Raw genomic sequence first — 17,757 nt, 5'->3', positions numbered from 1 at the left:
ATTAAGCGTTAATCGTGACTTCAAAGGTGCTGGTGGCATATCAGGGCTGTTAATTCCTTAAACAGGGGGGGGGGGGGGGTTCGTCCCTTCCCTCCTTTCTCAACTGACATTTTTTGGTTCATTTTTAGAAAAGTCCCTTTCTGCATCAATTTTCCTATGGTCTTACGAAATTTCATTTTACTGTCATACACATACATACAGGCATCTTCTCTAAACCAACAGTGAATTGTTACAAAGGGTACCCCTTTTGTATTTTACCTACTTTACAACACACATTTTACTTTCTATCACTGTATATATTGAACAGACTGTAAGCAACCGGAACAAGCAACAAACGCCCAGAAGCAACTTTTCACCCGTTACACCAAATGATCCAGGATATACCTAAAACAAGGAGTGGAGGAGGGAGCGTAAAATAAAAAAGGAGTATCTCGCTTCGCTCTCTTATATATATTTAAATAAGTACACGAGGACATTTTTCCATTGAATTGATTGGCTTTAACTCATGTCGCTTATTTACTGGTTTAAAGAGAGGGATAGATGAGAATAGGGGTTATCTTCAAAGCTATGAGGGGTACGTGGTCAGTCATCATCCCCCCCACCCACCCAGGATCCATCATTTGAGTGCACTAATGAACATGCATGTTCTGCATAGAGAAACAAATGCAATATGATCAATTCACACCTACGCTTCCAATTCATGTAACCGACTTCTATATTAGCAGCGGTCATATGCGCCAGATGGAAGAGATCTATCGTATCTCACGGTTGAAACATGGAACAGCGAACAATGGCAAACGGTGTGGTCAACTTTACTATAATGGTGTTTTGTGTCCTAGGACTAAGGTATGATTTTGAATCGCTGGGTCAATTTGGCATTTGAGGAGAACATTGTTTTGGAAAAAATGTTTAATCCCTGCTTTATTTTTAGAATGACCTAACCACAGATTAATAGTTAAAAGTAGCACGTGTTCTGATAAAGAGTGCGTAACCGTTTCAGGTCGCTTGAAATTATTCTCAGCCAAACGCAAATGAAAAAAAAATGAGTAGAAAAAAACCAAGCATTTGTACATGAAAGGTAGTCATGCACCTTTAATCACAATTAACACTACCTCGATACACGTACGTACAATGTAGCAAAACAGGATACATTTTGTGTTTCGATCTTCTCAGCCTCGTGAAGGGACAGGGAACTGAATCAAGGGCACTGTTTGCCAGGTCAGCCTCCGGCACGTTCAACATAGCAGACCCAAGATGGGACAACCAACGGTGGTATATGGTAGGAGTGGAATTGAACGTCCTTACTGTATTGTACACTTGTCAAAATACATGGCTATCTCTCTGTCTATTGTTATTATTTTATTATCATTATTATTGAGCTCGGACTGGTGTCTTAAGGGTATTTTTATTGATACGTAGATATACATTGTTTGGACATTAAACTTTGATAAATATTTATTTTGTTATAATGTTCTACAAAAATTCATAAATAGTTGGTGTTTGTGACTGACGGCAACTTAATGAGAGGGTTTCTAGAGATATCTCATAGATAAAAGTACTCAAACTGGTTAGGAACTTAGATACCAATTTTGAATTTGAGTGGTTTCCTTTAACGGTATCCTTTTATATATATATATATATATATATATATATATATATATATATATATATGGGCATTGAATATATATATAATACGGTATCGCTTTATTGTCTCGCAGGACAGCGGCAAGACGCTTGACACAAACATAGCTAAGGCATGGTCACTGTGCAGAACAGGGAAGAACGTGACAGTGGCTGTCGTCGACGATGGCGTGCTTTCGACTCACAGAGACCTGAGCGACAAAATAGTGAGTTGTAACGCATAAATATACATTTGAACAGCACCTTCTTGTCAAATCAGCATTGACTGAATCTGGCAGAGAAAATTTTCTTATTAACACGCAATTTACGCAGCTATGCATACAGGAGCGCAGAACGGATGGCATAAACACACTCGCAACACACATACAGAGAGAGAGAGAGAGAGAGAGAGAGAGAGAGAGAGAGAGAGAGAGAAATTATTTGTTTACCTTTCGTTATTTCTAGGATTTGAGCCTGAGCCTTGACCTCCAGAAAGACCAATAAGGTATTTCCGATCCCAATTTTGGTGACAGGTAAGATATCACAATTGTCTATTTCTTACAGGGATGCTTATAATAAATATTGTTGAGCAATTATTGAGACGGGTTAACATTTCTTAACTCAGCTTGGTCAGATTATCATGACGTATATAAAAATAACTATCCAACACAGATCAGACAACCTTTTATAGTAAATAAGAATGGCTGTCCTATCATAAATGCAAACACGGTCTTTAAATCAAATCAACCCGCACTTTTCATTCAGTCACGGCACCAGCGCTGCAGGTATAATTGCCGCCGCTGCTAACATTGTCTGTGGAGTGGGCGTGGCTCCTGATGCCAGAATAGTTGGCATCCGCCTGTACGGAGACTCCCCCACGACAGACCTCATGGAGGCTAGAGCTCTGGGTGCCTTCGGGAACGATGTCAGCATCTACAGCTGCAGCTGGGGTATGGCCAGAACGGGATTCGATCTTAAGGAGATAGGACCGATGGCTGCGGCGGCCTTAAGAGATGGCGCGATCAAGGTAGAATGTTGTTATATGATAGCAGGGTTCGTGTACGTTGTGAAAATGATCTTAAACGCCCTGTTATTCCTTCAAAACAACTAGAAAGTTTTAAACAACAGATAAACTTAGAGTTATTACCACCCCAATGGCTCATTGTGCATTGCGCATTGCGTTAGCTGTGATCATGTGACATTGCGCTGGCTGTGATCATGTGACATTGCGCTGGCGGTGAAAATAAATCCTTGTGTCAGTTGTGATAATGTGGCATAGTGCTGACATTCACGAGCATACTTTTGCATCATTTTACTTCTCTATTTTCTTTTCAGGGACGCAACGGAAAGGGTTCAGTCTATGTGTTCGCTTCCGGTAATGGCGGGTCCGGCGGCAAAGACAGCTGCGCATATGACGGGTTTGCCAACAGCATCTACACCATCCCAGTCAGTGGACTGACGTCACGCGGAGAAAAGTTGACAAATGGGGAACAGTGTGGGGCCATGATGGCGACCGCGTTCTCGCGAGATTCTACCGATGACTGGACTTGGGAGAAAATTGTATTTAAATGTTATATTTATATTATTGTAAAAAAATTGTATTGTAGAAAAAATGCGCACACACCCACACAAACGCACACACACAAACGCACACACACACTTCGTATTGTTGACATAACCTACGCACGTATTTTCCTAAATATTTTCATTGTATGCATTTTCATCGAATGGTTGTTGTGAGTATGATATTTACATGTACAGGTATCATATTCTTAGCATGGAGTCTATATATTTCCAGATCGCTCCAGGTACGGGGTACTCAAGTTCTTGTCTGGATGACTTCGGAGAGTCGTCTGCTGCGGCACCACTTGCCGCGGGCATCCTTGCCTTGGCTTTGGAAGCTAAGTAAGTTAACTATAATCCACTTGGGCGATAGATAAACTCACTAAATGATCGTTATGTTTCAGCCAGTGGCACTTACTTGTGTGTGTATGCCATTAATTCTATTTAGTACTTGCCCATTGATTTTAAGACATTTTAAGTAAAGTTAAGTCAATCATCACATTAACGGAAGGATATCATTCTTCAACCAGTCCCTCACTGACCGCTCGTGATGTCCAGCACCTGATAGTGACCACGGCCAATAACCAGTTTGGTCAGGAGGACTTGTGGAATACGAATGGCGCTGGAGTTAAAGGTACGGTGAACTGACCAATATTATACTTGCACACGTGGTTAGGTCCACTGGGTCCCCCCCCCCCCCCCCCTTTCTTATTTTATTTTCAAATTTTTTCAAGTTTATTAAATTGTAATGATTCGGATTAAAATATTTGAATTATTAAATAATGACACCATATGAAGTTTGCAATTGTTAAAGGAGTGCTAAAATTAGATATGCCACTAATGGATGATCCTGGATCTCGTGGGAAGGGGGCAAGGGTAAAACATCGCCTCGCTTCATTATGCACTCGCTTTATTATAACGATAACAACTAATTATATTTATACTGTACCGTTTATGAAACATGGATGCTAAATGACTTGGTTTGGACTTGTTTCGTTTAGTTCAGAATTTGTCCTGGGCAGAAGGGGATTCCTCCGAAACTAAGTTTGGGGGCGCACGGCTTGCTGGCACACACACACACACACACACACACACACACATTTAATTCCCTACCCTAGACAGTAGTTGACTAGGATTTCCACGAGAGGGCAGTAACACTGTTCCTGATAAGTTAAGATGTGCGCATTCGACCATGTAACGTTGGCACATGTAATTAAGTTAAGCCAGGGAACCAGACTAATTTTTTTCGCGAAACCGGGTCCTGCTGTGTCCCTCTCCCGGCCCGCCGCTGACCACTGAGTTAATGTGTTAACAAACATTTTATCTTACAGTAAGCAGTGCATTCGGGTTTGGCTTACTGGACGCAGAAAAGATGGTAAAGTTCGCCGAGAACTGGAAACATGTACCGTCTTTGACGATGTGTATCCTCAGTAAACGAAACATCAACACGTAAGTTGGATAGTCCAAATCAAAACAACGATCTTTGGTCCTATGATTCCCTTTCAAAGGAAACACAATTGGCGCAGATTTTAAGACGGTGCATGGTGGTCAATTCTTCCTTTTCTGTGATTTAATGAAAAAAAGACTATTATTCATAAGCACTCACGTACAACATGTAAATCACTACAGTATATACAGGTGCAACCGGTTTCTTACTTCTGTTCTTCCGTATCTGTGAACGGTTTTCATTGCTATACTGTACTTCCCAAATTAAATTAAAATGTATTATTCGCATTCCTGAACATCCACATATCTGATTCTTAACCGGTGTAGCACTGTCCCCGATGTCCTGGGTATGGAAATCCCAGCCGATTGTGACGTCAGTTACGTAGAACACGTGCAGGTTTACGTGCTGGTCAGGTTCACCAAGAGAGGCTACGTCAAAGTGGACCTGGAATCTCCTTCGGGAACGCGGTCCATATTGATACCAGGACGACCAAATGACCAATGGTCTCGCTACCTTGAGCTAAACGTCTCAACTGTCCAGTTTTGGGGAGAGCGGTCACAAGGCGCCTGGAAGGTGCACGTGGACAGCTTGTATCCAGGTCAAGGTCATTCAGGTATGCGATCCATGTCCAGGTCATATATGTAAAGGACGGAATACTTGTAATATAAGGCAGCCAACGACCAAGAGACTTAATTCAAAGCTTAAGTCTTATTGAATATAAAACTAATATGCTAGTTTTTTTTTTTTTTTTTTTTTTTGTGAAGGCTGAAGAAGAAGTATGAACCCGTTAGGCGTTAAGTTCGTTTTTTATTTAGTGGGATATAATTAAAATTAAATTTAGTGCTAAAGGCCTGGAATTTAATGTATCTCATGTCATTTGTTATAGGCATATTGTATGACCTGAAACTAGCCGTTTATGGTACGTCCAGCCAACCACCACAGCAGTCGCCATCTGCCGGTAATTGTCGACAAACTATTGCATATTATGGTAGAAACGCCTTTGTTCCTGACGTCACTGGCGTGACAAAACCTGGCAAAATCTCGGTTCCAACATCGCCCACTGAAGTGCCCGGGGTGACGAAGGGGACACCAGGCCCAATTCTTCCCTCAAGTTCCCACACGTTTTCCCCTGCCCCTGCCCGATCTACGGTCCGCCCAATTAACATCTTTTCCGAGTGCAGTTGCCGTAACATGCAGTTCCCGATATACTTTTGGGAAAAAGAGGCCCAATTTGAAATAGACTTTGCTGGGGTAACATATGACGTCACGTGCCCCGATGACATATTCGATGACTGGTCTGCTCATACGTGCGTCATGACGAAGAAGGTGGCTACCTCTAGCGCTTTGAAAGGCAGTAAGTGTGCTTGTGGCTTCAAGCAGGGGATACCGCTTGGGGACGGGGAGGTCAGCGCAACATGGGAGGTCAATACCAGGTTCAAGAGCTGGTTGGGGATCAGCTATAAAAAAACGGTGTGCGTCTCCTGTCCTGTTCGCACGACAACGGACAGACCAACGTACCCCTGCTCTGCCACTCAGTGCTCCTCTCAGGGAACAGGACCCCTCGTGGGTTAAGACACGATGTGTAGACAGTTGTGACGGCAAGAATTTAGAGAAATTATTACTCTTTCGCATCGTTTTATATATTATTGAAATAAATAGATGGATATCTTCACATTTGGTTATAGTTTTGTTCCTCTTGGTCAAAATGAACAGAGTTCCACTTAGTTTCTATTAATAAAAAATACCTGCAAACCAACGGTTCCGTGTTCACTTGGAAATTCTTTTTGACTGCAGTTTGTAGGGAATGAGTTGTTTGGTGATACAGAAAATAAATACACTAATTATGTACATTATTTCCCAATACATACCACGGGGCTGATATCAAAACAAAAGGATTGCAGGGACCGATACAATGAATGAGACGGAGTGACTGCCACGTGCGGAAGATGGGCAGGAAATCGGCCAACTACTCAGAAAACCACTAACGCAAACGAAGATGATTGGACGGTGACCGCAATTAGGCAGTAAACGCGGGGAAAGTCCATTTTTTGATATCACCCCATGCGCGGTGATATCAGCGTGTTCTATTCAAAGTTAGGGGTTTTGGGTGGGGAACACGCACGATTTCCCTTTGTATGTATGACAAATAATGCACTGTTACCCCCTCGCCCGATATCCACGATAGCATGCCTCGCTGGAGCTCGGCCTGCTATCGTGATATCGGGCTCGTGGACAGTGCATTATTTACTACGTAGATATTTTGTGGGATTTCAACTGCCGCAGTGAGGCGGGATCTTGTTATCTCAACAGTCGCAGTAAGGCATTCAGCTACAGTACCTGCAGACTTGGTGCTCAGTAGCCATTGCAACGTCACTCATTTTGAACGGTCCTTTACTAATACTGTCAGACCTTAGATTTTGAATAGACATGTATTAATTGTGACGTCACAGCTGATATGATATTGCCCGTCCATGTCCACTAATTTACAAACAACTAAAATAAAGCACATCACTATGTAGCATGAATGGAATTGGCGTTTTCATGCTGTGTCAATAAGGTAAAAACAAAGGAAAAATGAACTAATAACTAAATACTCAAAATAAAAAAACAAGGCAATGAATCATAATATACCTTGCTCATAAAATAAAAATGACGTTTATTTTGTGCGGATTTAAATGTTGAATAACGGCAATAAATATATGTTCTTCTTTTGATAATGATTATTATAGAAGTAGTAGAATTTACTTCTTTCGAAGCTAGACCTAAGGCCTTTAAGTCTATAATTATGTGACGACGTATCAGCCACCAACTGTGCAAATATAGCTGTGATTTAAACAATCCTTTAAATAGGCTATTCATACATTTATAAGTCAACTGCAACTGATGAATAATTCCTTCCAAGTTAACACGTTAATTGTATGAGCAATAATACAATACAAACAGAGGAATTAAAAAAAGGAAATTTAAACACGATTATGCAGAATAAAAACACGACAATGTTCCATCTGGTGTTGAGATAAGAGACAGCCCATTCTTCAGATGTGGTTTAAAGAAACTTAAAGATCTCCACCTCATGACTGATATTAATTGTATTTATGAATAGGTAGATCATGTATATCATAGATCAAATTATTATCTTAAGTAGAGATCAAATACATCTTACATTCACCAACACCATATAAAACATCATTGCATGCTACGTACAAATAAACTGATTGCTTTTTCCTTCATACTTTGCTATCATTTAATTTAACAAAAATTACACAACCATGGGGTTTTCTTCATACTTATTTCCCTTTTACGTCATCAGCATATCCGTTACGTAATAAAGCTTTATTTTCCGTAAACGTCATCACTACACGCTTCACATTACACCATTAATCACCGCAAAGTAAAATACACCGAAAACGTCAATATTCTCTAGTATCGTAGAATGCATCTGATTCAAGAAAAACCCATGCCATAACTGGGTAATTTTTTTTCTTTTATTGTGATCAGGTGCGCTTTCTTTGTTTCGTCAGTGTTATCGATCGATTTTGTCCATTAACGATGTTGGTATAATCGTTCACCTTTATTGATATCCAACAATAATGCGTGTAGGCAATATGAACATTGTGCATCGGACACTTGCACCATCCTGAGCTACGCTAGCTAAATCATCAAAGTACAGTATTAATGTTCTTATTAATCCTTGCCTCCCGTTGCGGTACCGGGGAATACTTCATCTTCCATACCGGCTGCGGCACGCCGTTGTTCGTTGAAGCAGATGAGATTTTCTTCGGCGGGGGAAGGCTTATAGTACTACCGACGCTTTGGTTTCTGGGAATGCGTAGCTGGTTGTTCATGTTAGTCATGCTTTTTGTTTGTGGCAAGTGACTGTTTGTGTTCGAGAAGCTGTTCATCGTGGTCGTGCTATTGGAGCTTTGGAGCCTCTGCATGTTTGGCGTGCTTCTGACGTTCCTATAGGACGTTTGCCGACTGCTTAGCGACGTATCCGTGCTGTTGGAGCGCCGGTGCGCCATTAACAACGTTCGACTCTCAGACATTTTCAAATTTGCTTTCCGTCTTTCTCTCTTCCTTTCCAACTGAACCATAATCAGTCTATAAATAAGTAGTAGCATCACCAACGCGTTCTTAGACGTAAAGAAAAAATTGGTATAACTTACGACGCCGTAGTAAAATATTAGCAAAAGGCGTAGAGATAAAAATGGCGCGTCTTGCATTATGATAGAAATCATTATGCCGTAGACGTCAGAAGAGCAGCACTGGTGTTTGTCTATATGGGTATGGATCCCGGGAAGGAGACCGGATTGATCCTTGCGGGCCTTAGTGGCTGTGAGGACCATGGTGAATTGTAAGAGGCTCCATGTCCAAATGGAAAGTACCGCATAGGCAAGGTACCATGTACGACGTACCTGGGATAAATAGAAAGAAAGATGTCATAGTCATTGTATATTTAAAATACAATGTGTGGCATAAATCTATTAATAACCGTCTTATATTCTATGTAGGGTGCCTACTTATAACGATATACACATGATGAAAATATACCGTATGTCATACGGTGCGTATTCAATACATAACACATGACACACCCGTACAAAATGAGACACAATGCGTAGGTCAGTCACCGCGTAGGCGTACAGTTACCCAAGGAAAAATACACATGTATCAGAAACTCCTTTTTCAAGGTACAATGCTCGGCGTGTCTGCCTACGTTGAGTGCACCTGCGATTAAGCTCAGGTGTCATGGCGGGTCTTCTGTCACTTTGCCCGTGGAACGTTTCATTATGATTGTATTACGTTTTTTTCTATGTCAATATATGTTGATATCTACTAATCCCTCTGAACAAATTGCAATAAATTCCACGACGTCAGTCGACAATAAAAAAAGCCGTTGCCGAGAAAGAACGTCGAGGGTAGCCTTACTCTTGGGTAATTTTCAAGGCAATCTTTCCATTTCGCTCTCAATTTTAAATAGAAATATATGTCGATGCTTACCACGTCTTCTTTAAAAGCCTCAAAGAACTCGACTATGTCCGCCGCCGTGCCAATGTAAACGAGCAGTAACTGGGAGAGCTGGTCGTGGGTCAGCTTGCCCTTGGGCAGTACCCACCTCCCTAGAATTAACATTAACAACAGGCCTTGCTCCAGGAACTTCAGCCACTGGTCACTCGATAGCTTCAGTGGTATCCTAATCTCAAGCTGAAACGAAGACAGCGAGAGAAGACAATATTGTTGAAACACAGTCACACGCAAGCACTAATTTTTCAGCCTGTGTTTATCTGTCTGTCTGCCTAGCTGTCTGTCTGTCTAAATGTCTGTCTGTATGTATGAACGTATGGCTATATGCGTGCTATCATGATTTTTCCCCACGTTAAAGCTGAAAATACCCCCGTGAAAATATTACTTGATCACGAAGGGGTAGTCGTAATGGGGTGAAGTGGGGGGGGGGGGGGGAGGGAGGGCAACATTTTAACCATTTCTGAACCACTTATCCCCGACCCCGTTACAACAAAGTCGGTATACATGAATTGGGTGTGCTTAAACCTTAAATACCACTCAGAAGTAGTATGGCAGACCGTTAGAGGGGAAAAGGAAGGCATGATCACCTGGAAAATATTGCACTTTGCCACTTTCTCTCATGTGATGCGTAGGGGGAACGGCTTGGTTAGCCGTTTCCAAGCACGTTAGTCAATTAGATAAAAAGATGGAAGCTGAGGGGAGTGCCCCCTCCCCCCGTCGCTAATTTGATGGCTAGCTATGCGTCACTCTTAAAATTTGCTGGTAATGCGCCTTAAATTCAGTTATGTTGGCACCCATCTTTGCAGACATTTTCTCCTACACTGGTGACCAAAAGCTACCGCTAGTAGCTGCGAAAGCATAAATCTAATGAAATGAACATCATACGCCTATGGATTATTAGGCTGCACCCACTATCTGTTTGCACAAACATTGATATATTACGGAACTGAAGTCACGGGGATCCACGCAGAAAAAAAATGGATTTATTTGCCATGCAATCCCGTATATTCCTCCTCCCGCAAATGAAACGGTGGCGTTTTTTACCCTGAGTATTGAAGATTTCTATGAAATATCTCCGAAATCGCTTCCATAAGAAAGCCATATGATAATCGGACGAATTTAAACGGTGGCGAAGAGCGCATGTTAGGAAGCGTAAGAGTCACTCATGTGACACCAACACCACATTGTAGTTTTTTTTATTGTCCGTCAGAGGTCTGAGAATCAGGGTTCAATTAACGTAACGAATAATGAAATCCATTAATGACATATCTTTTCTGCGGTTTCTGGGCTATTTAATGCCGTTGCCTAATCAAAGCATCATTCCATGTTTATGTATCGTTTTATTATTACAGATATTAAATTGGCTGTACAATACGAATGTCGGTCAAATACGCGGGGCACACTACACAGAAATGAATGGGCATCATAAAGACAAAGATGAAATAGGTTCTGGCTGAATGATAAATAATATATTGCTTGTGATATTGCTACGATCATTTTCGTGCATTTTTGCAGGACTAACATCTAAATATCATTAATGGTAGTACATTTGAGTTAAATAATAATCACTAATTTAAATTGTATGCTTATACAAATCTAGCTCACTGTTTTCCCTGAGATGTATTAAAAGTTATGACGAGTAGGGTGCTGCTTGTGCTACTGTTTTTATACGTACCATTTTTGGTTAATCTAAGTGGTTTCGCAAACGATCAAAAACAGTCCATTTAATATTTGCCAATGTGTGTTGCTCTTAATGTGCTTGACCTTTCTGAACTTAAGATTGAAAATATGCGTTGAAGGGGCAAATTTCCCGATGGTAAGCGTTCTAAATTTTTTTACGTAGTCAAAACAGAAGTTTCTTTGAGCCAACAGACACTAAACAGAGGACCAAAGGCGCTTGTAGGGCGTGATAGTACATGGAGAAAGTCTGTCCGTAATAGCCTAAAGGGGCGGGCATATGGTGTAGGCCAATGCACCGAGGTTGAAACCCCTTTTATTTACTGAATACCTTCCAACACATATCGAAACACAGATGAGGTAGCTTTCCCTTCTTCTTCAGTGGAAATTCAAAATGTAGACCAGGTGCTGATCCACTGCCGTGCATCCACGTGAGAGAAGTCGGAGGACATTGAATCATCTGGGATTGTTTTATGGGTTTACGTTGTTTACAATGACATTATCTGAATTACTTCTGTGGAAACGCATAGTTTCTCCTTACGATGTCCTCATTAATTTTAAACACGCAATGACAGTTAAGTCCCTTTTGACATATGGTATTACAGCGGAAAATGGCTTTAAGTATATTTATGGTGATAAAGTACCTTGTTTTGTGATATACTTGAGAATGATATCTTTGCGTTAGATGTCTAATCGCTAACAAATAGCCATAATGCATATCAGTTCTAAAACAATTAAGATATTCTTTACCTACATCTGATAGTAAAAAAAATCCAAGATACCCCGAAAGAGAAATAAAAAGAGAAACACAAACTGTTCCTTAGCTGTGAGCAGGGGTGTTTTGCATTTTATAAGTGAATTTACGCCATGTTTATGTGGCATTTTTCGTGCTTAGACATCTTCAACCTTTTTCTAAAACCATCTCATTTATCTAGCCAGCTATCGGGGAACCTTCCCACCGCGTCAGGAGAAGTGTGTTAGTGCTAGTCAAGAGCGTTTGGTTACTTGTTTATCAGTGCTTTTTTTCAGTTCCGATGGCTTAATGAGTCTGTACTTTCAGGCGCTAGCAGAATAAGCAAAAATGCCAACGTGAAATTTTTGACGTTTTCTGTCCTTAAATCAGGTAAATCAGTACATAATATAAGAGCAATGGACTGTTCTGGATGCGTTAAACCGAAATGAATTTTTCAAAGCATCCAGTCTATACAACCTTTTGCGTACATTGTACGTAGTAAAATATGCAATAATTCCACATCTGATGACCATAATTCCAAGCACATAAATGGTCATTGTAAAATCCATCGGGTTTGTAGTAATGTCAAGAATTATTTTGTAGTAAGTGGAATGAATAAACATACATTATATTGTATGAACACAGATGGCAATACCTACCCTAGGTCACACATGACCTTTTAAAATACCAAGGAAAGTCTCTGAAAATATTAATTTCTGTTTTCATTCAAATTTGTGTATGTGAATATTTGTGTGTGAGTGCGTGCGAGTCTCCGTCCAAACGCCCGTGTTAATACATACCCCAAGTTCCTTAATTGTTGCTGTTAAGTCCTGCAATGAGTCGTTAACTCCGGTGTGGTTAAAGGTACTATTTCCTGTCCCGAGGATCTGAAGATTGTAGAGCTCTAGGAACCAAATGGACGGAATCACTCCGGACAGGTAGAAAAAGACGCTCGGACAGAACCTTGGTTTGGAAATTGAAAGCAATGAAATAGAGAGATACAATACGGTTAATAATAATAATAATAATAATAAGGATAAGGATAATGCAAAGTATTAAACCCCTCAAACGTTTTAAGTTCGTTCTTAGTTTTTCACGACAGCGCCAATTATTCAAATCATCACTCATCAAGTTGAAATGACATACGGTTCTAGTTTTTAAAATAATTTCGTAACTCAGTGTGTCAATATCTGGGGACAAATACCGAACACCCTTCAAGAAGACTCTGAAATTTCAAGACTAATAGATCTCACTTGAAAATGATAACGAAGAACGTTAGTGCACGCCATACTATGGTTATTTATGAAATGAGATGGCTAGGAATAAAAAGAAAAAAAAATCATTATCATTACGGGAAAACCACCACCGAGAGAAATTGTCAGCTAAAACGGATGGAACGTTAGGCCTATATATGATTAATGCTTTGCTATATTAGAACAAATTAAAGCACAAGGATTCAGGTAGATCCGTCCATGGTAATGACGCATAAAATGTAAAGAATATATATAACGAGGGCAAGCACACACAAACGCACACACCCAGACACAGACACACACACATACACAAACACACACACGCAGACACACACAAACACACACACACACACACACACACACACACAAACAAGCATACAAACAAGCACGCACGCACACCTCAATTAACCCCCAAATTTGTTACTCGGAATTGTTTTTCACTGCACTATTTTTTAACCAGGACACCAAATGACAAATGTGCATGTTTAAGGATCTTCTGTGGGCTCAGCTGACAGACGCCCCGGTATATTGGGTCAAACGGAAACGTGTTGAGTAAAAGGCAGCCCAGTTAAAGCCAGTCGTCTTTTTCGTATACAAATTCATTTTGTTTCATCCCACGTTTCTTTAAACCACAGCGTCATGGCTTTAATTAACAGATTCGATCTGTACTGGGGGGGGGGGGGGGGGGGGGGAGTGATACTTGGATGATTAGTATGGAGGTGGATAGAAGCAGAAAAGGCCACCAAGTGCAAATTTTATCGAGTGATTTCCCTTGTTCATAGCAATGCTGTATCGTACGTATAATTGCAAATCCACCAGTAGTCTCATTTCGCGCTGAAGGTGACTTGATGGATACTGAAAGGTTGCAGTTCGACAGTACGTCTGATTTTCGCTCTGGTTAAAATTTCATTGTTACTGCAACTGCTCGAGTAACACAGCTGATGTGTACTTGCTTGAATAACGTATTGGTTTTGTAATAAGAATCCGAGGCAAAAATTAAAACAAAATATATAAATAAGTTAATATATAAATTAATAAATAAACTAAAATGAACGAAAGAAGGAAATACTTGCTTGAATAACCTATTGGTTTTGTACTGAAAATGCCATGCAAAAATTAAATAAATAAATAAATGCGGATCTGATCAGTTTTTCAATGTTGTGTCCTTAACTGGAATGGCCGCGTAAAGACGATTCTTCCCAAGTATCAAGCACAATTAACACAACGGACGGATATCTATTTTGTCCTCGCTAAGGTTTTAGATAATTAAACCATTCTTCAGCCATGAAGATCGCCTTTGAACAACTGACCACGGTACGTGCACTGGGATTTTCTCTCGATCGTGTTTATATATCTCAATCTACTCCTCGTTTCTCTCTCTCCCCGGCCTCGTCCGTCATTATTATTCTTCAGGGCGCCATTATTGAAATTATCCTTCGAATTAAAAAGGTTTGTACGCTTTCTAGTTTAGTGATGCCTGTCCCTGGGGCCAGTTTCAGAAACGAACTTTGGTTCGAAAGTTCGTCTAAATTTTTAGACCATTTTCTTCAATACTTTAGCTCAGAATAAAAGTGCAGGTGTCCACATGAACAGAGCAAATTTGGTCTTAAAGAGGAGACATTTGTTAAATATGTAAAACGGGTGCCATATGCCATTAGCGTGGGCACCTATTAATTGATTCTACTGGGTCAATATGGACTTTAAGGACACGCAGACTTGAAGACAAATTTAGGTCATGGTACCAGTAGATCTATAATAGTACCACCTCAATTCAATAAAATTTTTATTGGTCTGAAACATAAGTAATTATTCCTTGTTATAAAAACGGGCATAACATGTAATTTAATTGGACTACTATTGCTTTACCGAATGATTAATGCGGACTAAAAGTTTGGTTCAAGCGTTTCGACCAGCTACAGGTTTTATGTGATTTACATGTGCATGTATACGTGCACCCCCCCCCCCCCCATCTGTGGTTGGATACCAAAACAATCTACCGGGGGGGGGGGGGCCGATGAGGTAAAAGAATTCAAATGCAAGTCTTATAATGTATTAAAATCCACACAAAAACACTATATTTACCTTTTACCAACCCCTGCTCCTACCACCAAAACAGAACCCCCAAATCCTACCCTATTCCCGGAAGTCTACATCCACACCCCTAAAACCAACCCCTTAAGTTATCCCCTTCCCCAAAGTTATTCACCCAAAATCAGGTCAGAAAGTTACCTTTGTGTCCCCATTTCAAACCATCCACCCCAAACTCCAAAGCTCCAACCCTAAAGCTAACCCAATCCCAAAACACCTTTCCCTAATCCCCACCCCACTCACATTCCACCAGTCCTTCAATTAAGATATCACCAGAACTTACCACTTCCACTCGTGTCCGTCTCTCTTCAACAGTGTCACCATCCCCTCTATGAACTGTGTCCCCAGGGCACACAGCAAGTACCAATAGATCTCATCCTTGGTTACCAGGTATACTCTCCATACCGCCAGGGTGGAATGGGCCGCAAAACAGAGCCTCACAGCCACGGCGCGGATCACCGTGAAACAACCCATGGTAGGAATTGGAATCGCCGCTTAGATTTCAGTGTCCCGAGGCCACCACCACCACCCGACAGATAATCCGATATAGATATAGAATTCCGAGAGAAAAACCCACAGATAATCCCTGCGTGAATGTCCTCAACGATGAGCCTCTGTATTTCTAATACACCGAACAAGAAATCCAGTTTTTTCCACGCTCTTTGCTTTTGGTGTCTGTCAGCAGGCTACTTTTGGGATAGAAAACACATTGCATCACCAAGATACAGCCAGGGAAATGTTCCATATTTTTGGCGAACAAAATAACCAAATTTCATAAGTTCTGCCAGGGAGATCGAGAAACAGCGACCCCGTTTGTCCAAGAGAGCTATTCTGTGTCAGGACACGTGGATGAAGATTATTAGATTATTATTAGAATTCCTTTGCTTAGAAACTTGCTCTGACGAACGGCTGATAGATCCGTGACGTAATGTCTGTCAAAACTCAATTCCATTAGTACTGATCTATGTCCTGCACATGTAGGAAGTTATTCAAAAGTCTTTTTTTAATATAAATGAATTAATATTCACTTCCCTGCGTTTTCGTAGTTGGGCAAATTTTTTTTTCGTACGCCGGTGTGATGTTTTATATTCAGATGTGCAATTTGTCCGAGTCTAACTGCAGGCTGTCAATCATCGTAAGAAAAATATTTTGGGCTAAAACACATAATCAATCTGCTTTCCGTTTATGTTTTCTTGCAAGCGTAAAACAAGCTCGTCGATTTCGGCTCACTACTGACCCTAATACGACATAACGGTGCTTAAATCATATCAATCATCAATCTTAATACAGTCATTTTTGGTCAGAACATTCTATCCAGAACATTCTGCCTCTGGTCAGCAAGTGTGTGTTAAAAGACTGCTCCGTGTCAACTCTTGTTTGTAGGTTGTCCTATTGACTTCTTTTACCTGAAATGTATGAAGGACGTGTTTTTTCTAATTATTTCCTTAATTTGGACAATATACACATGTACTACTTTTTGTACAGAATTTTCTACAGAATTTTTGACCCACTTTTAAGTTCTGTATTCAAGTACTCGAGAACTAGGATGCGTTTTCACCCGCTTCTGAAAAGGTGAGTAGGTCTATATGCATGTGCACGCTGGATCACTTGAAGTATTCCGTTTATGTTGAATTTAATTGACCGCCCATCTGTTTTCCTCCGTATATAATATGAAATGTTATGACGCCGTCAGTTTATAATGACTTCAAGTTGTTATCGCTACGGTTATTATGGGATGTGGTCACATCAGTTTTGTCTTCAGCCAATTTGACTTAAAAGAGCGACCTTTAGTATAAAATTACTGATATAAGTTTGTACTAGTAATTCAGTATGTCTCTGTATTTTGTTTTCAAACAATAATTATAAGAAGAACTGCATTAAAAAATAACACAAATTGATATTCAGAATGAATTTATATTCTTAAGGGGTTTATTCATATCTATTCTATCAAAATTTCGTCAAGTTCAAGTAACATAAAAGATTTAAATGTAAAATGACCAAATATGAAATGCTATTGGTTGGCACGCAAGAAAAAACTTGCCTGAGGACAATGATGTTCTCTTTTAAAATAAAACCATTTAAGAAGAATTTCATTTGCCTGCGACCACAATAAGGCATAGAGCATTTGAATGGGTTTTCGGACAGGTATATGTTTAAAGATGGAAATACAAAGCCACTGTATAATCCACACTTGCAGATACTGTCTTATTGGATGTGTTTTCCTATGCGTTTTGTTTACAATTCTGGAATACAGAAACAATGAGCGAAGCCATAATACAAAATACATTGAAATTTACATCTCCAAAGCCCATAACTTTCATTTATGTCCCCAAGGTAACGTGCTTTTTTAT

The 17,757-nt window shown here is 40.3% G+C and overlaps 2 protein-coding genes across 2 annotated transcripts; one reads left to right on the top strand and one right to left on the bottom strand.

The window, feature by feature from the left end:
• Positions 1–450: 450 nt before the first annotated feature.
• On the top strand, positions 451–6,386 carry LOC106174811 (endoprotease bli-4). The gene is made up of 11 exons (XM_013556504.2): positions 451–846; positions 1,174–1,279; positions 1,719–1,847; positions 2,086–2,153; positions 2,386–2,647; positions 2,956–3,180; positions 3,419–3,525; positions 3,714–3,817; positions 4,515–4,632; positions 4,957–5,243; positions 5,517–6,386. Exons 5-11 carry the CDS (start codon positions 2,510–2,512, stop codon positions 6,200–6,202), a joined length of 1,665 nt encoding a protein of 554 aa, XP_013411958.2. The 5' UTR covers positions 451–846; positions 1,174–1,279; positions 1,719–1,847; positions 2,086–2,153; positions 2,386–2,509; the 3' UTR covers positions 6,203–6,386.
• An 872-nt stretch (positions 6,387–7,258) lies between these two features.
• LOC106174859 (transmembrane protein 26-like) lies at positions 7,259–16,808 on the bottom strand. The gene is made up of 4 exons (XM_013556585.2): positions 15,690–16,808; positions 12,866–13,028; positions 9,632–9,835; positions 7,259–9,045 (listed from the first exon to the last, which is right to left on the bottom strand). Exons 1-4 carry the CDS (start codon positions 15,878–15,880, stop codon positions 8,290–8,292), a joined length of 1,314 nt encoding a protein of 437 aa, XP_013412039.2. The 5' UTR covers positions 15,881–16,808; the 3' UTR covers positions 7,259–8,289.
• Between the last annotated feature and the right edge of the window lie 949 nt (positions 16,809–17,757).

The sequence above is a fragment of the Lingula anatina genome, chromosome 9, assembly GCF_051362555.1.
Source record: "Lingula anatina isolate TDL-2025a chromosome 9, LinAna3.0, whole genome shotgun sequence".
In the NCBI taxonomy this organism is placed as follows: Eukaryota; Metazoa; Brachiopoda; class Lingulata; order Lingulida; family Lingulidae; genus Lingula; species Lingula anatina.
The sequence above is the reverse complement of the archived record's forward strand: the minus strand, read 5'-3'. Positions and strand labels throughout refer to the sequence as shown.

What these genes read in the sequence shown, in the direction of transcription:
- LOC106174811 (XM_013556504.2), top strand. Translation starts at nt 2,510, where the DNA reads ATGGAGGCTAGAGCTCTGGGTGCCTTCGGGAACGATGTCAGCATCTAC. An exon ending in GAATGGCGCTGGAGTTAAAG is followed by an intron (nt 3,818 to 4,514) that starts GTACGGTGAACT and finishes TTTATCTTACAG; the next exon opens with TAAGCAGTGCATTCGGGTTT. An exon ending in TCCAGGTCAAGGTCATTCAG is followed by an intron (nt 5,244 to 5,516) that starts GTATGCGATCCA and finishes CATTTGTTATAG; the next exon opens with GCATATTGTATGACCTGAAA.
- LOC106174859 (XM_013556585.2), bottom strand. Translation starts at nt 15,880, where the DNA reads ATGGGTTGTTTCACGGTGATCCGCGCCGTGGCTGTGAGGCTCTGTTTT. An exon ending in GACGGACACGAGTGGAAGTG is followed by an intron (nt 13,029 to 15,689) that starts GTAAGTTCTGGT and finishes TTCCAAACCAAG; the next exon opens with GTTCTGTCCGAGCGTCTTTT. An exon ending in AGGCTTTTAAAGAAGACGTG is followed by an intron (nt 9,046 to 9,631) that starts GTAAGCATCGAC and finishes TATTTATCCCAG; the next exon opens with GTACGTCGTACATGGTACCT.